Source organism: Chiroxiphia lanceolata, chromosome 25 (assembly GCF_009829145.1).
Source record: "Chiroxiphia lanceolata isolate bChiLan1 chromosome 25, bChiLan1.pri, whole genome shotgun sequence".
NCBI lineage: Eukaryota > Metazoa > Chordata > Aves > Passeriformes > Pipridae > Chiroxiphia > Chiroxiphia lanceolata.
Genome location: NC_045661.1, coordinates 6,704,348 through 6,731,005, shown reverse-complemented (window position 1 = coordinate 6,731,005; position 26,658 = coordinate 6,704,348). Strand labels below are relative to the sequence as shown.

General features: G+C 46.0%; 1 protein-coding gene across 1 annotated transcript in view; it reads left to right on the top strand.

Moving 5' to 3' along the window:
• The window catches only part of CEPT1 (choline/ethanolamine phosphotransferase 1), a 31,193-nt gene extending 4,865 nt beyond the window's left edge, over window positions 1–26,328 (top strand). The window contains 8 exon segments of the mRNA XM_032710444.1: window positions 1,463–1,610; window positions 2,615–2,756; window positions 10,386–10,470; window positions 20,531–20,612; window positions 20,615–20,661; window positions 22,382–22,540; window positions 23,627–23,752; window positions 25,371–26,328. Of these exon segments, the coding sequence (XP_032566335.1) occupies window positions 1,463–1,610; window positions 2,615–2,756; window positions 10,386–10,470; window positions 20,531–20,612; window positions 20,615–20,661; window positions 22,382–22,540; window positions 23,627–23,752; window positions 25,371–25,490 (909 nt within the window). The 3' untranslated portion in view covers window positions 25,491–26,328.
• The last annotated feature ends 330 nt before the right edge of the window (window positions 26,329–26,658 follow it).

Here is a 26,658-nt window from a genome sequence, read left to right as displayed (position 1 = left end):
TGTGCTGGCTTTTTTTGTTGTTTTTTTTTTTTCCTCCTCCCCCAGAGCACTTTTGCTTTCAGATGTAAATTTTCTCTTCCTTGTAGCTCAGCCTTAGTTTTGCTTTTTTTTTCCCTTGGTTTCCTCCAAGAGTGACTTGTCTCTTCCTGTTGTTGAGAGGTGTAGCCAGGGGAGCTGAGCTGGAGAGAGGAGGATGCAAATCCTTCCTGCTGAGCTGGGAGGACCCAACTGGCAAAGTGCTGAGTGATGAATTGTTTCGCTTTTAAAAAAAAAGAATGGAAAAAAAGGCCTGGATAAGAGAGGGAGCTGTGAAATCTTCCCCCAGATATAAATAACCTCTCAGTGGAAACACCTACACTGCTAATGAAAGGAGAGAGAAGAGCCAGCAGAGGGATTTTTTTGGGGGGGTTGTAGAGAAAAATTGCATCACCCTGAAGGTAATTAAACATGGGGATAAAACCTAGAAATGAGGAATAAAATAACACCAGGGGCTAGAATTCTGTGGCATCAAAACCTTGGGAAATGTGGTTTTCTCTCCCCGCCCCCCGTGTGTTGTTTGTACAGATGAAGTGCTGAAAGCAGAGCAGCTTTTGGGGCAGAATGAAGGGGTTTGGTCACTCAGGAGCAGTGGAGGCTGGAGAAGGGAATGTGTTTTAGTTGCTGTGCTCCAGTGAGTCGTGGTTGTGTCAGCCTAGCTAAGCTGGACTCAGTGCTCTCTGAGAGTCAGGTTGGGTTGGTTAAACTGCCCTGGACTTTATTGGTTATTGGTGTGCTCTGGAAGACAGAGCTGCTCGTAAATGCCCACGTGTGTTGAGTGGGAAGGTTGCAAAACAGCCAATAATTTGGGATTGATGGGAGTGGCAGCTGAGCCAGAGGGGTGGGGATCTGCCTTTTCTGGGCTTGGTGGGTCATGCTTCAAACAGCAGAAAAAAACTGCAGTTGGAGAGTTCTGGCTTTGGCATTGTTGGGCTTTCTGTGGAAATCCAAACTGCTCTGCAGGAGGGGGCTGTGAGGGGGGTTAAGGTGGATTTTCTTGGCAAAGCTGCTGATGCTGGAGGCCCTCAGAGGCTCCTGAGCTTCCAGTCTGGGCAGTGCCACAGGGAACAGTCTGGGCAGTGCCACAGCTCCAATGTCCCTGGGCACGGGGAGCTTGGGGTTTGGGGTGGAAGTTGTGGGGTTTCTACCTGGAGGGTTTCACTGCACACCCTGTGCACGTGTGGGGCTGGGGTTTGCTCCAGCTGCCTGGGAGCATGAGGCTGGAGCTGATCCAGGCTGGAATTCGGGCCCTGCTTTATTTACATTCCACATGTCCCAGCCCCATCCTGCCTGTCCTGGCAGGGCCCTGGGTGACCTGGAAGTGCTGAGGGAAAATGCTGAGTCAGGCTGTGGGACAGGGCAGCTGCAGCACTTGGAATGCTGAGGTTTGAAAATCACCTTTCTTCTGCTTTCCTTTCCCTGTCAGGCACCTCCCTGGGCATACATTGCTTGTGCTTGTGGCCTTTTCATCTACCAGTCCCTGGATGCCATAGATGGAAAACAAGCCAGGAGGACAAACAGCAGCACTCCCCTGGGAGAGCTCTTTGATCATGGCTGTGATTCCCTGTCCACAGGTATTGCTGTTATTTCTGGTTGAACTCGGAGGATTAAGTGATTCTTATTTCAGGGAATAAATCTGCAATGCCCCCCCAAAAAAAGAAAAAGCTTTTTTTACTGAATGCAGGACTGAAAGGATAATTTTTCAGCTCAGGAGGTCACCTTTCTTTGTACCCTGGACCACCTGAGTTGTCTCCTCTTGTGTTCCACTGAAAACAAAACGAGCATGTGGCTGATTCAGCCTGAGCCAGCACTTTTCTGGGAGGGTTCAGCAGAGTCTTGGCTCTCAAACATTGTCTGTAGGAGTCCTCAGAATGCTCTGTTGGGTTATTTTGGGGTGACTCTCTAGGCAGGTCTGAAGCCCGAGCAGTGGGACTCTGCAAGTCTTGAGTTTAGGATTAAAAGATTAAAATTAAGATTAAAATCAGCCAGATCAGTTCCTGGGAAGGTGGAGGGCACTGAGCCAGCCTGAACTTTAACCCCATTGCAAAAAAAGTCCTGGAATATCCTGAGTTGGAAGGGTTCCACAGGGATCACAGAGTCCACTCCTGGTCAGGTGGTTTGGGTTCCTGAAATTCTAAAGCTTTAAGTTTTTAGGAATTCTCTAGCAAAACTGTGTGTGAAAATGTGGAGGGGAAAGCACAGATCCATTGGGAATCCCGAATGACAGACCTTGGATTCCATAAATCAGAAAATGGGGGGGGGGGGAATGCCCAGCAAATCTTGGATCCAGGAGAAAACCCCCAGACCTGCACAAACCACCCGAGTCCCTTCATGGGACTGTTTAGTGGAGTAAAAACATGGGAGACTGAGAAACCCTCAGTCCTGCAGACTTCTAGTGACTGATGTGCATTTCAATACCCATTTTGCAGTTTTAATTATTTCAAACTGAGGTGTTTTGTGCAAACCCCCCCAAGGCCACCCCCAGCACTGGCCCCGGGTGTAGCTTTGCTTCTGCTGAGGATCTTGACGCCCGTGTCCCACTCCCCCTTTTCACTGAGTGACTGATTTTCTCCTGCAGTCTTTGTGGTTTTGGGAACTTGTATTGCTGTGCAGCTGGGCACCAACCCTGACTGGATGTTCTTTTGTTGTTTTGCTGGGACGTTCATGTTTTACTGCGCTCACTGGCAGACCTACGTCTCGGGCACGCTGCGCTTTGGGATGTAAGTACCTTCCCCAGAGCAAACCTGAACCTGACCTCTGCCTCATTCGCTGCCCACTCTGTGCCCTCTGTGCCCACGTTCCCCTCCCTAGAGCTGTAGAAAATCGTGTGTGTCCGTGGAGACCCTTAGAGCTGGTGGCAGCTGCTGTGGGATTTGTCCCGGGTGTTGCTTGTGAAGTCTCCCTTTGTCCTGGTGGTTAATTAGGAGCTTTTTGATGTGATCTAAAGCTGAATAAAGAATGGGAAGTAGCTGCTGTTCCGTGCCAGGAGGGTTTGGTCAGGTGGTGGCAGTGTGGCTTTAGCACTCAGTTAATCTTGGTGCTGCTGTGACGTGCAGTTAATGTTTGTTATTGACCACAACTCCTCAGATTCTCTGGAATAACTGAGACTGAGCCTCCAGGTTAAAGTCCTGAACCCCTTTGGGTTGGTGTAGGCTGGGATTCTGTTCATATGGAGTGAAAACTCTGTTCATTTGGAATGAGAATTCTGTTAATGATGGAATGAAAATTGCAATGCCAAGGAAGTGAAGAGCTGAAATCCCTTTTCCTGCTGGGTGGGGGGTGGAACACAAGGATTCTCTGACCTTAGTGGGGAAATAAATGTGTTTTATTTGAGGATTTATTCTCTGTTTGCATCCCTAGGGTTAACAAATTTATTTCAGATAAATGGGCTGCAGAATGGGGGGGGGGTTGGCAACTGGGAACTGAAATTTGCCCTCAGTTTGTGGGATTTGGAAACAATTCTACAACAGCCCCCCAAGAGTCTGACAGTGATATTTACAGTTTATCATCCTGGATTTGTAGGTACCCAGATGCTGCTGAACCAGCACAAAGATGGGCCTCTTGTCCAAGGCAGCTTTTATTGGCAGGACACTGCTTTGAGAGTGCAGATTCTCATGAGAAATTTGTGTTTCTGCTCCAAACTTTCAGGATTTGGAGCAGTTTTCAGTGTGTTTGGAGGAAGAAATTAAACAATCCAGATTTCTCCTCTATTCCTGTTCTACCCCTCATTGCACCAGAGCAGATTGACTGGAATGTTCTGTCCTGGTGCTGAAATCTTTCCAATGACACCTGGCTCTGATTTTTTCCTGGTTTTGGGTCTCACTTTGATCCTGTACCAAAGGTCTGAGTGCTTTTGGCTCCCTTGGAACTTCCCAGGGCCCTGATAACCCAAGATTTCTGGTTGTTGAGCAAAGAACACAAAAAACAAACCCCAGCCTTGGCATGTGCTTGACTTTGGGGCTGGGTTGTTGGGAGGGTCAGCACTTTGGGGGCAGCATTTTGTGGTGGATCAGCCTTTTAATATAAATGTGTAATAAAATAGATTACAGATAATAGAATATATTATAAATAGAATATAAATAAACATACAGATATAAATATAAATATAATAAAATGGATAAATATAAAATATAAATATAATAATAAAATATAAGACAACGATATAAAATATAATATAAAAATAAAAATACAAATAAAATATATAATAATATATAAATATATATATAAATATAAATATAGATATAATATAAAATATAAAAATAAATATAAAGTATATAAAATATATATGTATATAATATAAATAGATAAATAACTATAAATATAGAAATATTATATATAAATAAATGTAAATATATAAACATACACTATAAAATAAATATATATCTAAATAGAAACTATTATCGATAATATGTATAATACGAATTTATATGATAATTAATTAATTATAATTTTATATACTATAAATATAATCTAAAATAAACGCCATCTATAAATATATGATATAAAACGTGATGTTCCATCAGTTCAGAGAAGGCCCAAAGCCCCCACTGTGGGTCGTTGTTTGGGGTGTCCCTGCCCCGGGAAATGAACCCATTATTCTCCCTGGGCCCCAAGCTCCTGATTTCCAGGGCTGACCTTCCTTGTCCTGGCAAACCCCGGGATTGTTCCTCATCCTGGCAAACCCCGGGATTGTTCCTCGTCCTGGCAAACCTGGGATTGTTCCTCGTCCTGGCAAACCCGGGATTGTTCCTCGTCCTGGCAAACCCGGGATTGTTCCTCATCCTGGCAAACCCCGGGATTGTTCCTCGCCTGGCAAACCCGGGATTGTTCCTCGTCCTGGCAAACCCCGGGATTGTTCCTCCTGGCAAACCCCGGGATGTTCCTCATCCTGGCAAACCCCGGGATTTCCTCGTCCTGGCAAACCCTGGGATTGTTCTCCCGGTGGGTGATTCCGCTGGTCGGGGCTGGTCTGTTGGAGCTCTCCTTCCCTCCTGTGCCGCTGGAGCAGGAGGAGTTGGCTCAGCCCCAGGGTCAGGGAGCACTGCAGACAGGAACTGTTCCATGGAGGAACTCTGGATCCTCAGGGGTGTGCAAGGATGTGTTGGGAATGGGGGACAGGAGGCAGGAGCTGTTTCATGTGCAAGGAATGTGTTGGAATGGGGGACAGGAGGCAGGAGCTGTTCCATGGAGGAACTCTGGATCCTCAGGGGTGTGCAGGGGATGTGTTGGGAATGTGTGACACTGGATTGTCCCAGAGCAGCAGGAGAGGGCCCAGATTGATCCATTATTGTATTTGATGATGGGATCAAGCCCAAGAACTTGGATTTCAGTGCAGAGATTACGGGATAAAGGAGCTGGGGAAGAGCAGAGGGAGAGGGAGAGCTCGGGGTGTCACCCCTGCCACAGCTCAGGCCTGGAATGGGGAGTGCAGGGGCAGCTGGCCTGTGGAAAAGCCCTAAAAAAATAGGGAAAGACAAGTTACTGTGTCAGGTGAAGTATGGGCTGGTTTGTCTGTGGGGAATAATAGTATAGTAATTAAAATTATTATATGCTAATATTTTATATTTATTTACATTTTATTCATTGTATCATATTTATTTTATAAATTTATTTTCTATATATTTTTTATGATTATTACCATCATCATCATTATTATTATTATCATCATCATCCTCTTCCAAAGGAAATCCAGAAATAGATGTTGAATCCACAGGAATCCTGACCAGAATTCCCCAATGCCCTGAGGTTTTCTCCTAATCCAGAAGCTTCCAACAATGGCACAAAAAGCGCTTTGTGTTCAACAATAATCGTGTCTGGAGACTCCTCCAGCTCTGTGGGATATTCCCTGGGAGCAGAGAATTCCAGGATGTGCCAGGAAAGGCTCCCTGGGCTCAATCCATGGGCAGATCCTGCTCCAGCCACAAAACCCTCGGGAGAATCCAAGGCCATCCCAGGGCAGCCCCAAACTCACCCAAACACCTCCTGGAGAATTCCAGGGACAGGGAAACCCATTGGGAGCCAAAGCAGGGCCGAGCCACCGACCCCCTGAGCCGGCCCTGCTGGAGCTGGGAATGTGGGCCTGGAGCTGGGAATGTGGGCCTGGAGCGCTGGGAATGCCCTTGGCACGGGCGGGGCTGGGATAACCCAGGATTGGGATGTGGGATATGGGAACGAGCAGCTGGTGCCAAAGGGGTCCCTGGAGAGTCCAGGGCTGGGAAGGCTGGGAAGGGGCTGGAGAAGCCCTGAGGGAGCTGGGGGGGCTCAGCCTGGGAAAAGGAGGATCAGGGGGGACCTTCTCCCTCTGGAATTCCCTGACAGGAGGGGGGAGCCAGGGGGCGTTCGGGCTCTGCTCCCAGGGAACAAGGGACAGGAGGAGAGGGAACGGCCTCAGGCTGAGCCAGGGAGGGTCAGGTTGGATATTGGGGAAATTCCTGCCTGGAAAGGGCTGTAAAGCACGGGAAGGGGCTGCCCAGGGGGAGTTGGAGTCCCCACCCCGGGGGGATTTGAAATCCCTGTGGATGTGGCCCCTGGGGACAGTTTTAGTGGTGGGGGTGGGTTGATGGTTGGACTTGACGATCTCAGAGGGCTTTTCCAACCTCAGCTATTCCATGATTCCCTCTGCTGTCCCTGCCCTGGAGCTGAGCAGAGCTCAGACCCTGCGGTTCACCCTGAGGGAGGAGGAAAAATGGGATCACTCCTGTGAAATTCCCACAGAATCCTGCAGGTGGAGGAGGAAAACTGTTTAATTGTGCCAGTAATTGAATCCATCAAACTGGGCTGGGTCTTTCCCTTCCCCCTGGGAAAGACAGATCCCACCTCCCCCTGCTCTGGGATTTGGAGCCATCCGTTGGGTTGATGCTGGATCTGACTGATAACACGATCCCATGGTTTTATTGGATCTGGGCAGGGAATGAGCTCCTCGAAGGGCAGCTGGAGTTGGAGGAACAGCTCCAATGAATAGCCGGGGGTCAGTGTTGCTCCAGAATTCCACAGGAGGAGGCAGGAAGTGTCTCCAAGGCAGTTGGGTAGGAAAAGTCAATCCAATAAACTCAACAGGGAATGCTGAGGATGGAGCTCTGGGCAGGAGTTTGGTTTAGAAACAGACACCTGACATGGGAATGGGCTCATGGAAGAGCAGGAATTCACACCTGGGGAAAGAAAAAGGGGATCCTGAACTGCAGGAGGAGATTCCATGTTGGAGCCCCAAGGATCCCTTTGCTCTCTCTGGTTCCCGGCACGAGAACTGGTTCCTGGGGGTTCTGGGCTCGAGCTCAGTCCTGGTTCAGCTGGGCCATCCCTGGGGCTCCTCTGCTTGGGAAACAGGGAATGTGCTCCTGCACATCCCAAAAATCCAACTGGAATTCCTTGTGTCCCTGTGGGAGCAGATCCGATGGTTAGGAACATGCATTGTGCCTTTGGTTTGAGGTTCTCCAAGAAGGGGATTCCTGCCTTATCCCAGTCCTGGGATCCTGAGCAAGAACTCCAGGGAAAGTTTGAGGCTTTCCCAAGCATTGGGGAATATGGGGCACAAATCCCGCAGGGAATTTTCTGACCCTTCCCTAGAGCCCAGGTGGAATCACTGACTCTGGTTCTTCCAGATCCAGGTGTATCCCACCGGGATGTAGGAGGTGCTGGAAGAGGTGTGGGGGTGTCGGGAGCACCCCCAGCCTGGCTCTGGGAATGTCCCACATCCAGGGATTTGGGGCTGGAGCCGCCCATCCCTGTCTGAGCTGAGCTGGAGTCTGCAGGGCAGCTGGGAATCCTGGAATCCTGGAGTGGTTTGGGTTGGAAGGGACCTCAAATATCACCCCCATCTCGGAGTCCATCTTGGAGAGCTCCAAGCTTTCCCTGGATTTCCTGCTCTGGCTCCCACATGGATCAGTTTTCTGGTTCAATGGGTGTTTTCCAGCCCCAGAACTCCCGTTTTTTGAGGTCGGGAGTGTTTTCCTTGTCTGCTGGTATTGGAGGCTGTGGATTATTTCATTGAATGTTTCATTGAATATTTGATATAATTATTTTAATAATAGTAATGATGATGATGATAATGATAATAGGAATGTTCTGTGGAGGAGGAAGAGGAGGGTGGTGCACAAACAAACCTGCCCTGGGGCTGCCCAGAGTGTTCCAAATGTGCCATAAATCCATGGATTTGTGGTGAGGGACTTGATTCCGGAGCCGTCTCCAGTGTAGGAGTTCAGTTCCTGTTGGTGGGGGATTGTTTTCCAGGAAAACTCAGTTTGGGTTCCCCCCCGGGCAGGGCTCGGCTCCAGCTGTCCCCAAACCGGAGCCTTGATCCCGAGTGTTTTATCAGGACTGGGGGTCTCTGTGGCTCTCTTTGGCACAGCATATTTTATTTGTCATATTTGTAATTTATAAATTTAGTGATAAATATTTTAAATTTGATAAATTTATTTATAAGTAGTTTAAATTTTATTTATGAGTTATTTATAAATTTATTTCTGTGTTTAATTATAAATTTATTTATTTATGTATTTAATTTATAAATTTCTTTATTTGTAAAGATTTTATATAAAGATTATAAGATTTTAAATATATAGGTTTATTTATAAATTTATTTATAATATTAATTTTCATATTTTATTTATAAATTTATTTATAGATTTTAAATGTGCATTTTATTTATTTATAGTTAGTTTAAATGTGTGTTTTAGTTTAAATTTATTTACGAATATTTTAAATATTAGGTTTATTTATAGTTGTTACTTTTCATATTTTTATTTATATTTTATTTATACATTGATTTATAAATTTTCAAATACATTTATAACTTTATTTACAAGTATTTTAAAGGTATAGATTTTATTGTAAATTTATTCTTTATTTTCATCATTTTATTTATAAATTTATAAGTATTTAAACACATATTTATTTATAAAGTTATTTATTTACAAATATTTTAAATATATAGATTTTATTCTAAATTTATATATTCTTTATTTTCATCTTTTTATTCATAAATTATTTATTTATAATATTTTAAATACATTTGTTTATAACTTTATATACAAATATTTTAACTACATTTATTTATGCATTTATTTATTTATAAATGTATCGATGTGGGTCATTTTTCATGTTTGTTCCTCCCTTTCTGCTGGGCTGAACAATGAATGGATTCAGGGAACGGGGGGTGGTTCCCCCTGAGCGGGGTCCTGGGAGCAGCATTTCCCAAGGAACCTCCTCCTGTCCCTCCCAGGTGGAAACTTGGGATAAAACTGGCATTTCTGCTCCTCCCAAACAGCAGAACCGACTCCAGGTGACAAAATAAATGGATTTAGTGTCACTGGGGGCAGGGCAGGAGAGTCCTGGGCTCTGCCTGGCTGGGGATTTATTGCTGCTTTATGAGATTTTTATTATTTGTTATTTATGGATTATTTATTTGTTATTATTATTATTTTTTTTTATTTATTACTATTAATTTTTTTTATGTGTTTATTATTTACTATTTATTATTATTTAATTTTATGTGTTACTTTTATATTCTTTATTTTCATCATTTTTTAGCATTATTCATGATATCTCTTTCATTCCAAGCAAGGAATTTCCCTCCATTCCCTCATTTCCCCAAGGAATTTCCCTCCATTCCCTCATTTCCCCCTTGATTTCCTGAGTGAAGGTTCCAGGTGTATCCCCCATTCCCGTTCCTTTGTTCCCCTTTGTTTATTGGGGCTCGTTGACCTGTCCCCAATCCGTGCGATTTGGGAATCACGGATCCTTGGGAAGCTCCTGGGAAGGGCAGAGCTCTGGGAAGGTTCCAGGTGTATCCCCCATTCCCGTTCCTTTCTTCCCCTTTGGTTTATTGGAGCTTGTTGCCCCTTCAACCTGTCCCCAGTCCTGTGGATTTGGGGATTGTGATCCTGGGAAGCTCCTGGGAATGTTCCAGGTGTATCCCCCATTCCCGTTCCCTCATTCCCCTTTGGTTTATTTGGGCTGTTGACCCTCGTCCTGCCCTTTAACTTAGCCCGAATCCGTGTGGATTTGGGAATCCCGGATCCTGGAAAAGCTCCCAGGCAGGGCAGAGCTCTGGGAGGATTCCGGGTGTATCCCCCATTCCTGTTCCTTTGTTCCCCTTTGCGTTATGGAGCTCATTGAGCTGTCCCCAATCCCTGTGGATTTGGGGATTGTGGATCCTGGGAAGCTCCTGGGAATGTTCCAGGTGTATCCCCCATTCCCATTCCCTCCTTCCCCTTTGGTTTATTTGGGCTGTTGACCCTCGTCCTGCCCTTTACCCTGTCCCCAATCCGTGTGGATTTGGGAATCCCGGATCCTGGGAATCTCCCGGGCAGGGCAAGCTCCGGGCGGGCTCTCAGGAATTCTCTCCGGCGTAGATTCGATGTGACAGAGTCCGTGCTCTGCACTGTGGCCATCCAGCTGCTCTCGGGAATTCTGGGACCCTGGGTCTGGAATTGCACGGTAAAACATTCCCGGGATGTGCCGGAGGTTCGGCCGAGCGGGGACGGCACCTCTGTCATGCACTGCCCTCAAAAACCCCCTGCTTTGGGGGTTCCCCAGCTTTTGAGCGGGTTTCCCTGGGCTTTGACACCTCCCACGGGAGGGAAACACGAGCAGAGACAATTCAAATGATCTGGAAAGAAAGAGCAGGAAAAAAATTCAGATTAACTGGAAAAAAATGAGCAGGAAAAAAATTCAAATGAACTGGAAAAAAGTTTTCTTTTTTTATTTTATTTTAAATATTAAAAAATGAGCAGGAAAAAATTCAAATGAACTGGAAAAAAGTATGGTTTTAATTTTTTTTTTTTTAATATTTGGTTTTTTGCTCAAAAGCTGCTTGTTCAACACAAAAGTGTGATTTAAAGGTTCCTCTTTATCCCAGTTTTGGCTTATGTGTATTATAATATTTAGTGTATATGTATCTATTATATATTATATATATAATAACATATTTATAGATAATATACAACATATTATATATATTAATAAATGTTATATATGCTGCTTTGTAATAAATATGTAAAGATTTAATATTAACACAAGGAGAAAAAATGAGCAGGGAAAAATTCAAATTAACTGGAAAAAAGGTATTTTTTAAACTATTTTTTAAGTATTTCAGTTGTTGTTACTCCAAAGCTGCCTGTTCAACACAAAAGGTTGATTTAAAGATTCCTCCCTATTTATCCCAGTTTTGGCTTCACCTCAAAGCCAGGCAGGAGAATCTCTCAGTGTAGGAATGGAATCATGTTGGAACTATTTAAAGCTGGAGGAACCTTTTGGTTGCTGCCATTTCAACACTTTTCCCACCAGAAACAAGAACTGTTTGGCTTTATTTTATTTTATTTATTTTATTTATTTTATTTTATTTTATTTTATTTTTTTATTCTTTCTTTTTCCCTTCTTTTTCCTTTCTTTTCCCTCTCTTTTCCTCTCTTTTCTTCTTTTATTATTATTATCATCATCATCATCACCATCATTATAATATTTAACATTACATTTAATATTATTTACATATAACTATTATATAGTATATTTTAATAATAATAATCACTTGGAGGGATCAGGTGCCAGAAATGCCAGGAATTTAGAAATGCTTTGCTGATAATCCCTGGAAGGCTGGGAATAGTGCTGGGAATCGGGAATTGGGCCAGGAAAGGGAGGAGAAGCTCCATTAGGATTCTAGGCTGGGACAGAACCGAGTGCCCAGGGAGCCCCTGGGGGGAAAAGAGCCATAAAATCCAATCATGGGGGGATATTCCCTGGTCTGGCTGTGGGGCAGGAAGAGCTGGAATTGTGGGAGGAGAGGGAATTGCTGGAACTGGATGAGGAGAGTTTTCCATGGGAGCAGAGCAGAGGAGCTGCTGCAGGATCCAGGGGGAAAAGGTCCCACCTTGGCCATTCCAGGAGATGTTTGTCCAGTGCCTGCAGAGCCTGGGCCAGGCAGAGCATTCCCATGGAATCCTGGAATGGTTTGGCTTGGAGGGACCTCAGATCCCATCCAGTCCCATCCCTGCCCTGGGCAGGGACACCTCCCACCATCCCAGGCTGCTCCAGCCTGGCCTTGGACACTTCCAGGTATGGGGCATCCTCTGGGAATTCCATCCCAGAGTCCCAGGGCCTCCCCACCCTCCCAGCCAGGAATTCCTTCCCAATATCCCATCTCTGGCAGTGGGAAGCCATTCCCTGTGTCCTTCCCTCCATCCCTTGTCCCCAGTCCCTCTCCAGCTCTCCTGGAGCCCCTTTAGGCCCTGGAAGGGGCTCCAAGGTCTCCCTGGAGCCTTCTCTTCTCCAGGGGAACATTCCCAGCTCTCCCATCCTGGCTCCAAGCAGAGGGGCTCCAGAATCCTGGAATCCCAGGATGGTTTGGGTGGGAAGGGACCTTAAAGCTGTGGCTGCCTCATCCCTGGAAGTGCCCAAGGCCAGGTTGGATCCCCCTGGGATGGTGGGAGGTGTCCCTGCCCAGAGCAGGGGTGGAATGGGATGGGATTTAAGGTCCAACCCAAACCAGTCTGGGATTCTGTGGATCTTCTGCTGGAAAACTGCACAACAGTTGGAAAACTGGCAATTCCTCTGCTTTCCAGTTTGTCCCAAGGCAGGGTGGAAAGAGAGGGAGACGTTTCCGTGTCTCTGCAGGAATGGGAGCCCCTGGAAGCTCTGTAGACGTTCTGCTGCCTTGGGAATTCAGGCAGGGCTGAAACGGGCTTTTACAACTCCCAGCTTTGCTGCTTCCCTGGCTTTGTGTGGATTAAACCCTCGGATATTCCCATTTCCAGCCCTTGGTTCAGCCTGGGGCAGCGTTGGCACTGCCTGACCCGCTCCCTCCTCCTTCCTGCAGAGGTCCTGGTTGTTATTCCTCATTTAATTATTATTAATTATTTAGTGCCTGTCACTTTGCTCTGGAATCAGCATTTTCCAGCCTTATTTTCAGGTTTTTCCCAGTTTTTTCCAGCCCTGTTTTCAGGTTTTCCCAGCCCTGCCATCGGATTGTTCCATCAGGGCCCTTTGTGTGAAATGTTGAGTCAGAGCCTTTGCTTTGTCTCCATCAGCCCTTTGTTCTCCTCCTTTGCCGGAATGTTCCCGGAGATCTCAAAGCCCCATCCAGGATCTCCCAACTCCCATCCCCGGATCTCAGACCCCGTCGGGGCTCCTGTTTGTTTGTGCAGCCGCTGACAGAGCCCCGGGTTCCTTTGAAGGGTTTGGGATCTGCTTTCCTTGTGTCCCCTGAGGAACTGCCCCAGGAAACTTCCCATCCCTCTGTTGTGGGTGGGAATGCCTTGGGAGAAGGGATTGTTTCCTTTGCCCCGTTTTCATGGATCTGGATGTCCCAGGTGTTTGGGCAGCGCGGACAGGACGAGTTTGGTCAGGAAACATCAGGCACAGAACCCTGCAGGAAGGAGGAAGTGGCTGAAAATATCCCCTTCCTAAAAATAACCCAGTTCTGAGGCTCTCCTGGCATTCCTGCTCTTCCCCTGGATCCTGGGATGCAGGATTGCAATGAGGGGGAATACAGACACAGGGAGAGAGAGCAGCTTGGAACTGGCTCCTTCCTCCTTGCCTGGAAATCCCTTTGCTGTCCTGCGGGTCCGTGGGCGTCATTAATGTGATGGCAGGAATTAAACCAGGCACTGAATGTAGGACCAGGGGCCTTTCCCTGCTTCCTGCTTTTCTTTCCCTGATTTTTGACTCGGATTTGCTCAATGAGCCACAGCTCCAGGGGTTTGTTCTCCAGCCCTGATCATGGAAGGGCCACTCCAGCCTTTTGTGCCACAGTGGGGCAGGAACAGGGTCACTGCTCAGCACAGCCTGTCCCAGGCACTGCAGCCCTCCCAAAGCCAGGCTTGAGTCATCTCCAGCCAAAGCCAGGCTTTAGCCAATCTCCATCCAAAGCCAGGCTTTAGTGATCTCCATCCAAAGCCAGGCTTTAGCCAGGCTCCATCCAAACTGAGCGAGTGCTTTCCCTGCGTTTCCCTTCCCATTTTCCTGGGAGCTTCCCAGTGTAGAACCAGCCCAGTGACTGAGGCAAGTATGGGTTTTGTTTAAGCCCAGCTCAGTTAATCCTGCAGCAGAGCATTAATCCCAAGTTAACCACTGAGGAGGAGGCCGGAATTCCGGGTTGAGCTTTCCCGGCCGTGCCGTTGCTCAGGATCCCCCTTGGCAAAGCTGTGGTTGCTTTGTTTTATAATCCCATTTTTCCACTTAGTTTCCATTTTAAGGACTTTTTAGTCCGTGTTTAGGACTTTTGGGAACACTGGTGCCAATTCAGTGTCTTTTGGGTGGCAAAACTTGTGGCATTTTGGGAATTCATTCCCGTTTATTCCTCCCCTTGCTCCCTGTATCCACCTGTACCGGCACAGACATGGAGTCAGGTTGGGTTGTGTGGCTTCCAGAGGTTTCCAGACCTTCCCCACCCTCCTTCAGGGTTTCCATCATTCCTGCCCTGGGCAGGATCCATGGATTCTTCACAGATGTTGGGAAAGTTCAGCCAAAGCTGTTGGAGGAAAACTGGGAGAAGACTCCAATGAAAGGAGAGATTCCTTCCAATGTCTTTCTGCTGGGAAGGAATTCCTCCATGGGGGGTGGGGAGGGGCTGGGATGGAATTCCCAGAGGATGCCCCATCCCTGGGTGTGCCCAAGGCCAGGTTGGATCCCCCTGGGATGGTGGGAGCTGTCCTTGCCCGGGGCAGGGGGGAATCAAAGGATCTTTGAGGTCCCTCCAGCCCAAAGCACTCCCAGATTCCCTGATCCCTGTGTGGGATGGACATGGAGCTCTTCCAGCCCAAAGCACTCCCAGATTCCATGATCCACAGGACAGCAGGAGGGGCATCAAAGCCCTCGTTGCCCTTCCCTTGTCCCTGCTGTGGGGGATATTCCAAATATCCCAAATAGTCTGTGTGGGATTTGGCCGCAGCCTCGGGACTGTCCCTCCTGCTCCTGGTTCTGCTGCTGAAACCAAATTATTTTTGCCCCAAAGCCCCGCATTTTGGCCAGGCTGGAGATCCCCAAATGAGAGAATCCACTTCCAAAGCCCCGGGAGAAAACCTGAGCTGATCCTGAAATGACTCCATGGGCTGGGAGGGCATTGAAGGCAACAGGCAAAAAAATTCCATATTTTATGAATATAAAAAATAGTATAGTATATTATATATCGTGTATATTAATATAATATATTAGATTTTATTTTATATTTATATGTTTTATAGCCTGTATTTTATATTTACATTATATATTATAGCCATGTGTTATACATATAACATGTATTTTATTTATGTGTCTATAAAATCACAAATTATATATGTAATATAATAAAGTATAAAAAATATACATTATATATATTATATTATGTATAATGTTATTATATTATACATACATATGTTATGTATACATATATAATATAAAGTATATAATACCATTATAAATAGTATATAATGTTATATAACATTATGTATATTATATATAGAATATATAACACACCAGCAAGTCCATCCTCTTTGTTTCACTTGTATGTTTCTTTACTTCTATTTATTTTATTTATTTCTATTTCTCTCTTGATTATTACTTCATTTTATTAATTATTCATTACTATTTTATTATTATTTTTATTGTATATATTATATGTTAATATATTAATATATTTATTCATAGTTATTATTTTTATTATTTATTTTATTTCTTTTTTATTTTTTTTTACAATTTATTATTTTTCTTTTTTTCTATTTATTTCTCTTCCTTTCCTATTTTTTCTTCCCCTCCCTTTATTCATTTTCACTCCCACTTTTCCCTCTTTCTTCTTCTCCAGGACTTTTTCATTCCCTTTAAAAAACCCCCCAAATTCCCTCTTTCCCTCCAGTTTTCCACCCCCACAGTTGGTTCCTCCCTCCTGGTTCCGACCTTTTCCGTTCCGGCTCTCCAGGGATTTGTGTTTCCTTTTTAAACTCGGTGTCTCAGGGCGAATATTCGAATTAAAGGCAGGGAATCAAAGGCCCTTTAAAAGGCCGATAACACCCAAAGGCATTAAAACACCTCCTGAGCATTCCAGCATTCTCTGATAAAATCCTGGTTTTTTGGTGGAGAAGGTTCAAACTGGGTATTTATTCCCGCCCTGAGCAGTGACATCCACCCTTTTCCTCTGGATAACTGGGATAACCCAGGGTCCAATTTACCAATAAACCCCCAAACACTGATTTTTCTCCCTTAAATTCTGGGGGAATTCTGCCCTTTTCCCTGGATTTGGGTGCATGACAGAGCTGCTGTGCTGAGCTTGCAAATAACAGCCTGGAATTGCTTCAGTGCTCGGAATAATTCGGCTTTTTTTGGCTCTTTTTGTACTGATCAGAATTGATGGTGACTGACTAGTGCAATCTTCATAATAATCATGCATTTGCTGGCCGTGATTGGAGGACTCCTTTTTGGCATCTCTGGTAATTCTGCTCCTTTCTTACTTATCCTGATTTATTTTCCTTTTCCCCTGGATGAATTCCCTCACCGGGTTGATTTGGGAGGAGATTTTTCCTCGGCAAGTGGGAAATGGGAATTTTGGAGTAGTCGACTCAAATGGGATATCCCTGGTTCTGGCGTGGGCCAGAGTACTAAAAAAAAAAAAAAAGGTATTTTTCCACCTGGAAAAACATCAAATATTGCCCAGATTTCGATGGGCCTTCAGGGAAATCCTGGGAAACCCTCCATGGATTTCGGGCAGTGGAGGAGCATTAAATTGGGATGAGGATTTGGGGTTAATTGGGCCTGGCTGGGCTGACTTCGATTCTATGGGGGGAAAAACCCCCAAATTGTCTTTTTTTCCCTTTTAAATTGGGATTAAATGATTAAATGAATGTTTTGATTTATATTCTATACTCTAATCTATATGTTTTATCTCTATATATAATTTATATATATTTATATATATTTATATTTATATCTATATTTAAATCTATTGCATCTATTATATCTAATTTTGCATCTATTTTATTTATATCTATATATCTATTTTATATGTTTTAATACCTACTTTATATCTATATGTTCATATATATAAAACCATATAATCTATAGATATAGATGTGTTCCTGTGGGCTCTCAGGCCATGTCAGCTGGCACTTGATGGGCTTTGTTCTTAATTATAATTAATCACTAATCACAGCAACATTCCTAACCCTGGAATGTCTGATGGGATTTGGGTGTGGGAGTTTTGATTTGCTTGGTTTTGGGGGGGAGGAGGGAAATAACGGGATCCAAAGGGGGTCGTGCACTCAAACATTCCCACTTTCCGCTGGGAAGAGCAGGTGGGAAAACTTGCAGGATTATGGATTTGGGGAATTGTTGCTTTAATTCATTTCCTTTCCTTGTATCCCATAAAACTGGGTTGTCCCTGTCCTGGCTCCCTCCTTTCTGGCCCTTATAATTCCCTTTTAAACACTCCTGGAGCTGGAGAATTCCTGGGAGATGGTGAGTTTGGATCACTAGGAAAATGGGAATGAAGGGAGCAAGTTTAGGGCAACTTGTTTAATCCATGGATTATGTAGTTTATATTCCATATACTGATTTATTTTGCTGTTGGAAGCAAGAGAAAAGTCCTGCAGTTCCTGGGATTTTCCTCCCCAAAGGCACCAAGGATTCGGAAATGTGGAGCTGGAGGTTGTTGTTCCTCAGGTAGAGAGTCCGTGGACAGCTCCACATTCCAGCTGGGATCCAGCCCTGTGGGAAGAACTCCCGGGATCCAGGTTTCCCGGCTGGGTGTGAGATTTGAGGTCTCTTCCCTGACCCTCAGCTGGTGAAAATAGGCTCTTTTCCTGCCCATTCCCTCGTTATTTGGGGTTTGAGATCCCAGAACTCCGATGGCACCAACTCTGCAGTTCCTGGCAGCAATATCCCAGCCTTGCTTTAATCCAGGTTCTTCCAACCTCTCCTGACCCTGTTCCCTTCCTGCTGCCACGTGTTCCTATTGACATGCCGGGATTTTCCCAACTAAAATTTGGAATTGTGGAATCCTGGAGTGGGTTGGGTGGGAAGGGACCTTCAATCCCATCCAGCCCCAGCCCTGCCACTGGGCAGAGACACCTCCCACTATCCCAGGCTGCTCCAGGTTTATCCAACTGGCCTTGGGCCACTCCCAGGGATGGGGCATCCTCTGGGAAATCCATTCCAGGGCCTCCACATCCTACCAGGAAGAATTCTTTCCCAATATCCCCTCTAACCATGCCCTCTGGCAGTGGAAGCCATTTCCCGTTGTCTTGTCCCTCCATCCTTTGTCCCCAGTCCCTCTCCAGCTCTTTCAGGAACAGCTCCCTGTGCCAGCTGCTCCAAGAGCAAACCCTCTGCTCCAGGTTTCCTGGAATCTGAATGGTGCAGTTGGGAGGGACCTTAAAGCTCATCCCATTCCACCCCTGCCCTGGGCAGGGACCACCTCCACCATCCCAGCTGGCTCTCACCTGGAATGCTGCTTTCCCGGGATGTCCCTGGATCCAGCAGCTCCCTGGAGTCTCAGAGGGTGAACACAGAATGAGATTTCCCTGGAAACCTCTGGCTGGTGAACACTTCCCTGAATTTCATGACGTGGTTTTTGAGAAGTTCTGCATAGATTTGACTCTTGATGACACTTCCCAGAATTCCTGGTTTTTGGGAAGTCCATGTGGATCTTGTGTCCCTTCCCTGAATTCCTGACGTGGTTTTTTGGGAAGTTCCCCACGGATCTGACTTGGAGATGAACCCCTTCCAGTCCCAGGAGGGTCTGAATAATTCCCTGGGCTGCAGTGATCTATGGAATAACAGCCAAGGAATCCCCTGGTTTCACATCCAGGGGCTGCAATTTCATCCTGTGGGAACATTTCAGAGGGAAAAAGTTAAATCATCTGATATTTCCTTGATTTTGCTGCTTCACACTCTTGGCTTTGCTGCTTCCACTTTGTCCCCATTTAGCAGCTTTTTATCCCCCTCCTCTCCCAGATCCCAGGCTGTGGCTGTTCCTCATTAGTGATAATGATTAATGATGAATTATTTCTGCCTCTCAGCCCTCCCTGGTGCTGCTGCCCTGGCAGGGGACAGGAGGGTGTTAACAAAGCAGAACTGGCCCAAATTGGGGGTTTTAACTGTGATTTCCCCCTCCCTGCCCCTCCCTGAGCACATTTCTCTGCGGCTTTGTCGTGTCTGGGAGTTCTTTTCTCCACTTACCTCGGGGAATGTCAACTCTGATGTCTCTTGACTCCTGTTTGGAGCTTGTTAGTGGTTTTTTGTGCTTGTAAAAGCCATTTCACCCCATCCTTTAAATACCAGAGTTCCCTCTCTGGGGCAGAGGGACCTGCTTTTGGAAGGCTGAGGGGAGACCTTGGAAGCCCTGAACTCCTGGCATCGATGGCTGATGCCCCGTCTGTGGCCATTCATCCTTTTGCTTTATTTGCCTTTATTTTTTCTCTACAATCTTTCTTTTTTTTTTTTTTTTTTTTTTTTTTTACCTTAAAGAGGCAGCCTGAGCAAGACCAAAAATACATTGGAGTGTTGTGGAGCTGCCCCAGGCTGGGCAGGAACCTCCAGGGCAGGGTTGGGAGAGTGGGAAGGGTTCAGGCTGCTCTGCCTGGGAGGATCAGGAGGTGAAGCTGTTGAACGTCACAGAAAACAAAAAAAAATATCTTCAAAATCTTCCAGAATGATCTTCAAGTTTGAGGGATGTCTGGACAAAACACACCAGGGTGGGGTTTTGGGGTGTCTGAGGTTGGACTTGATGCTTCCAGCTCCAAATATTCCCTGGTTTGCCTGCTCTGAGAGGGAAATTAAAGCAAAAACAGAGACACCTGGAGCTCCCTGGGTGCTCCCAGGGCTGGCCCTGGGGGGCTGAGCTGGGTTATTCCCTGGAGTTCCACCACAGCACTTCCCCAGGAAGGAGCTTTCTTGTGGTGGTCCAGATAAAAGTTGGGAAGTTTGGGGCAGTTATCTCTCCAAACACTCCCCTTCCATGAACTTCCTGGGGTTTAATTTGGGCTATTTTTGTAATTTCTCTTCCTCTGTTCTGGTCGAGACTTAAACCCGAAGGGAACTTTGGAAATTAAGCTCCTTTCCCCTTCTTTGGCAGCCTCAGCCCTCCTGCCCCACTCAGGGACCCCAAGGTGCCTCCTCTGGGCTCTCCTCACCTCCCTGGCCATGCCCAAAGGTTCAGAGCCCCTTTCTGGAGGGTTTCTCTGGGTCTTGGTGCAGGTGGGAGCGTAGAAGAACCAGCTCCAGGAGAGACAAGGGAGGAATTTCCCTCCCCTGGAGGGACTTGCAGCCGTTCTTGGTTTCTTGGCCCACTTTTGGGGGCTCTTCTCGTGTGCCTGGAGATCAGCCTGGCTTTGTGGGAGGCTTGAGGGAGGATTGGTATGGAATTGTTGGAGAAACACGTCTCCCTGTGTGCCCAGGAGGAACTGCAATCCCTGTGTTGGCAGAGCCAAGCAAATACAGCCCTGGACAAGTGGAGTGTTTGGGTGCACTGGGGAACCTGAACCCAAAGCCAGTTTGTTTGTGCATCTTTTTAACTTCTTGTCTCTCTCCCATGAAGATTCCAATCCTGAATATCCAGGTGAAAATATTCCCAGCTCTCTGTACTGTGGCAGGAACCATCTTTTCCTGCACCAATTACTTTGGTTGATCTTCACAGGGGGAGTTGGCAAAAATGGCTCCACCATAGCAGTGAGTACCTTGTCCTGCCCTTCCTCCTCCTCAGCCACGCCTGGCGTTTTTATTTATTTTGTTTATTTTTATTTCATTTATTTTTAATTTAATTTATTTTATTTTTAATTTCATTTTGTTTTGGTTTATTTTATTTTTAATTTATTTTAAATTTAATTCCATTTAATTTCATTTTTTATTTTATTTTAATTAATTTCATTTATTTTTATTAATTTTTATTTTATTTTCATTAATTCATTTTATTTTATTATATTTTATTTTATTTTAATTAATTTAATGTCATTTTATTTTATTTTTAATTAATTTCATTTCATTTTGTTTTAGTTTAATTTAATTCATTTAATTGTATTTTTGTTTTATTTATTTTTTATTTGTAATTTAATTTAATTCATTTAATTTCATTTGTATTTTATTTTTACTTTGTTTATTTTAATTTAATTAATTTCATTTAATTTTATTTTATTTTGTTTTGTTTGTGTTATCCCCCCTCCAGGTGAAATATTTTCCTTTCACTTCATTTTCTGGCTTGGGAAAAACCCCCAAGTTAATATTGTGTGTATGTGTAAGAAGAGTAGATTTAGGAGTCGGAGGTTATAATGGGTGATTGGAAGCAGTGCCAGCATTTTGCTTTTGGGGGTTTGAGTTACTGACACAAACCAGGTTATACCAATACCCAAACATGCAACCCCGGGGAGCTCACACTGAAATCCGGTGCAAAGTCCCTTCCCAGGAGATTCCTCAGGGAGTTCTGGTCCTTCAGAGCTGAGCACTGTCCTTCCAGCAGTGGGACAGGAGCTGGGGAGGGTCTCCTGAGCCCCCCCTGCCCCTGGCTCTGCTGCCTCACAGGGGTTTTTCTGCCCCACACCCCAAATGCAGCCCTTCAGCTGTTCCCCCAAATCCATCCCCTCAGCTCCTGTTCCCCCAAATCCATCCCCTCAGCTCCTGTTCCCCCAAATCCATCCCCTCAGCTCCTGTTCCCCCAAATCCATTCCCTCAGCCCCCTGTTCCCCCAAATCCATCCCCTCAGCTGCTGTTCCCCCAAATCCATCCCCTCAGCTGCTGTTCCCCAAATCCATCCCTCAGCTGTTCCCTCAGATCCATCCCCTCAGTTCCTGTTCCCTCAAATCCATCCCCTCAGCTCCTGTTCCCCCCAAATCCACCCCCTTAGCTGTTCTCCCCCCTGCCTCGGGGGCCCGTTTTTCATGTGATAATTTCCCTTCATCCCCCGTTTCCCAGCCCAGGAGGGTTTTTGAGGTTCCTTTGCTTTATGAACCCCATTCTCCTGCCATACTGTCACTTCACCCCCCATTTCCCTGCCCAGGAGGGGTTTTTGGGGTTCCCTTGCTTTATGAACCCCATTTTTCACATGATAATTTCCCTTCATCTCCCGTTTCCCAGCCCAGGAGGGTGTTTGGGGTTCCCATCTCTCTGACCCCGTTCCCCTTTCCCAGCCCGGAGGGTGTTTGGGGTTCCCTTGCTCCCTGACCCCATTCCCCTTTCCCAGCCCAGGAGGGTGTTTGGGGTTCCCATCCTCTCTGACCCACGTCCCCCTTTCCCAGCCCAGGAGGGTGTTTGGGGTTCCCATCCTCTCTGACCCCATTCCCCTTTCCCAGCCCAGGAGGGTGTTTGGGGTTCCCATCCTCTCTGACCCTATTCCCCTTTCCCAGCCAGGAGGGTGTTTGGGGTTCCCTTGCTCCCTGACCCCGTTCCCTGTCCCCAGGGCACCAGCGTGCTGTCCCCGTTCCTGCACATCGGGGCCGTGCTCGCCCTGGCCGTGATGATCTACAAGAAATCGGCCGTGCAGCTCTTCGAGAGACACCCCTGCCTCTACATCCTCACCTTCGGCTGCGTCTCCGCCAAGATCACCAACAAGCTGGTGGTGAGTGCTGCGGGACCTGCCCCTTCCAGGCTCCATGGAAACTTCTGGCAAAACTGGGAGTTCCTGGGGGTTCCAATGGGTAACTTGTGCCCTTTGGAGCCCTGAGGAGGTGATTTGGGGAGCCTGGAGCTGCAGCAGAGCCCTCCTGTGTCTGAAAGGGCAGCTGAAGGTCCCCAGCTCTGCTCCCCCAGCTCCTGGTCACCACAGAAACAGCGGGTTCTGTGCTCGTGGGGAAGAGCTGGGCTGGGACAGGGCTGGAAAGCCCCTCGTGGGGAGGGAGGGAGTAGGTGACACAGCTCTGGGACACTCACATGAGGGTTTAACTCCGAGCTCTGGAGGGAAACGAGTTTGAAATGATTCCCAGGGAGCAGGTGAGTGAGGTCCAACAGCCCCTGCCTCCCACCCTCCATGTCTGGGGCAGCTGGGACAGAATTCCTGGTGGAAGGAGAGTTTATCCCCTTCCCAAGACCCGGTTTCCAGCTGGGCCGTGCAGGGAGGATGGAGCGTCGGAGCCCATCTGTGCAGGGAGGGAGGTGGGAAGGCCTCACTTGGGCCCAGAACATCGTCAAATCATACCCAGAGAAAGGTGGGGACCTCATGGAATGGGAAAAAAAGAGGTGGAGGAGAGACAAACTCCAAAAGTCTCTGAATTGGAAGCTTTAGCAGCTGTAAATTTTGTTTCCAGGCTCAGCTAAACTTTCCAAATTTGACTTTCAACTTGAAAAAAAAATCACCTTTCTGCTCCCCTTTCTGTGGTTTGTTCCTGGCAGGAGGAACAGGTTGTGGGGTGGAAAACACGTTGGGTTTTCCCTGGCTGCATCCTTTGCTCTAAATAAAAGCTGTTTCTCTGCAAACCTTGTAACCTCTCCTGCAGTTATAGAACCCACGTTCAAACAGGATTGAAATACTGGATATTTTGCAGCTGTGTGGCTTGAACTGGGGGTTGGGTTTTTGGCTCTATGTGTTTCTGCCTTGGCTGGCCTGGGCTGTTTCTTAAAATGCTCTTTTTTCTCCTTTAAAAATGCTCTTTTTTTTCTCCTGTAGGAAGCTCTTTTTCCCCTGTAAGTAGCTCTCTTTCCCCTGCAGGTTGCTCACATGACCAAGAGTGAGATGCACCTGTACGACACAGCTTTCCTGGGCCCCGCTCTGCTCTTCCTGGACCAGTATTTCAACAGCTTCATCGACGAGTACCTCGTGCTCTGGATTGCCCTGGTGAGTGGGGGCTCATCGATTCTCTCACTAATGATGGGGTTGCTTGTGCCCAGCTCACCTGCACGGGGCTGGGACAGGGAGGGGACCTGTTTATTTGAGTTTTTATTTGATTTTTATTTGATTTTTATTTTAAATTTTTAATTTATTTTTAATTTATTTTTTTCTTTATTTATTTTTAATTTATTTTTATTTTGGTTTTTTTTTTACTTTTTATTTTTCATTTTATCTTATTTTATAAATTTTATTCTTTATTCGTCATTTTATGCTTCACTTTATTCTTCACTTTGTTCTTGATTTTATTCTGATTTTATTCTTCATTTTATTCTCCATTTTGTTCTCCATTTGTTCTCCATTTCATTCTCCCTTTTATTCTCGATTTTATTCTCAATTTTCTTCATGATTTTCTTCCTCGATTTTCTTCTCCATTTTACTCTCCATTTTATCTCCATTTGTGTCTTCATTTCATTCTTCATTTTAGTCTTCATTTTTAGGGTTATTTTAAATGGTTTTTTTTTTAGGTTATTTTTAGTTTTTTTGGTTTTGTTTTTTTTAATACCATTTATGTGGGGAATTCCCCCTCCCTCAGTAAAATATTCTCATGAAAAGTGAGAAATTTGGATTCCTTGAAATATCTCGGGATGATGATGATAATAACTATAAACTATTATTAAATTATTATATTATTATATTAAACGATATTATTATTCTATTATCAGGAGTATTATAATTATAAATATTAATTATTCGTAGTAGTATTAATAACAGCTAGGAGGATATTATTAATAATATTTAACATTGTTACTTATGTTATACAATTATATTGCTATATCATATTGATATATTCATTTAATATTTAATAATAATGATGATGACAGAGGTAAGGGGGCATTTCCCAGGATCTCTGGAGCTGCTGTGACTCTTTTCGCCTCCCTGACTGGAGAACTGAGAGTCAGAGGCTGGAATTGTGTTGTCACAGGGCTGGAAAAAAGCTCAACATCCACAGAAACTGTTCCTGGAGTGACTCCCCATCCCTGGGGGTGTCCAAGGCCAGGCTGGATAACCTTGGAGCCCCCCGGATGGTGGGAGGGGTCCCTGCCCGGGGCCGGGCTGGGAAGATCCCAGAGCTCTTTCCAACCTGGATGAGCTCTGAGGTCCCCCCAGCCCAACCAGTCTGCGATTCCAAGAGTATTCCCGGAGATCTGAAGGTTAAATTAATGCAGACCAGCCCCGCTGCTGAATCCCGGAGCGTGTGGGCCTGTCCCGCTGCGGGGGGAATCCCGGGAAGGGGATCGGAGCGTGTCCCTGGGAATTCCGGGAATGGGATCCGAGCGCGTCTCTGGGAATTCCGGAAAGCGGGATCGGAGCGTGTCCCTGGGAATTCCGGGAAGCGGGATGTGAGCGTGTCCCTGGGAATGCCGGGAAGGGGATCGGAGCGTGTCCCTGGGAGTCCCGGGAATGGGATCGGAGCGTGTCCCTGGGAATGCCGGGAATGGGATCGGAGCGTGTCCCTGGGAATGCCGGGAATGGGATCGGAGCGTGTCCCTGGGAATGCCGGGAATGGGATCGGAGCGTGTCCCTGGAATGCCGGGAGTGGGATCCGAGCGTGTCCGTCCCGCAGGTGCTGTCTCTGCTGGACCTGCTCCGCTACTGCGTCAGCGTCTGCTCCCAGATCGCCGCCCACCTGCACATCCACGTGTTCCGCATCCAGGGCCGCCCCTCCCACTCCAACCACCACTAGGGAACCGGGAGCCGCCAGGAAAACCGGGAAAGGGTTGCTCTGCTGCGTGACTGGGTGACGGAGGAGAGGGGAGGCGCGACGAGACCCAAGTAATTAACAATCGCGATCACTTTGTCTGACTCTGGCTCTGGGACCGGTGACACTCCCCGACAGTCTCCTGCCTCGGGAGAGCCCATTCCAGAGGCAGCTCCGCAGTCAGCCCTGTCGGTTCCGGGCCTGGGAACAGCACGCAGGGATAACGCTCTGTCTTTGTGATTCCCTTGATTCCAAATTAACTCTCTGGCGAACAGATCCCCACGAGTCTCTAACGTAGTGTCAGTGCAGCCAGATCTGCTTTGGGTTCTAATCTCTCATCATCTCCTAGTGAAATACTCCTGTAGTTCCACTCAGATTGATTTTACTAAAGACCCGAGCTGGTTAAACACACAAACACCCCGAGGTATCTCACTGCCTTGCCTTGGAGCCCGGGCTGGGCTGGTTTTTTCTTTTTTTTTTTTTTTGCTTGTGCATTTGGAAAAACGAACAAACAAGCAGAGAAAAAAGCGGGGTTTTTGTGCTGGAAAGAAAAAAAGGACGTGTTGAACAGGGTTCTGCAGGCAAAGGGATGCCCGGCATGCAAAATAGTGTGGTATCTTTGTCTCAATTAATTTTATTTTTTTAAATAAACGTTATCTAAAAAAAAAAAGAAAACAACTTTATTTCGAAGCAATTTTCTTTGGTGGAAAAAGACTATAAAGAAGGAAGAAAGAAAGAAAATTTTACTGTTTACTTTTTTATGTATAAAAACTTAAGGCAAAATTTCCTTTCTGCTCTTAATAAAGAAGAATTCTGAGGGCAACAGTTGGCCTGAGATGTGTGTTGCTCTGTCCTGCTTGGACTTGGGATTTCCAGAGCAGTTTTCCAGTGTTTTCCTGTGGATCATGTTGTCATTTCCAGGATCTTCATGAACTTTCCCTGTAACCTTTGTTTTTGTTTTTTCTCCCTATTTTAATACCACTGTTTTTGTTTTAATACCATTTTAAATGTGATGAATCTGCACCAGGGACACTTAAGTCAGGTTTAATACAGGGTTTAATTGCTTGTTAATGAAGTTCCCAGGGATTGAGGGGAAGTTCAGCCCCTGAGCTTGGTGTCCAGAGCAGGATCTGCCACAGACATCAAGGAGCTG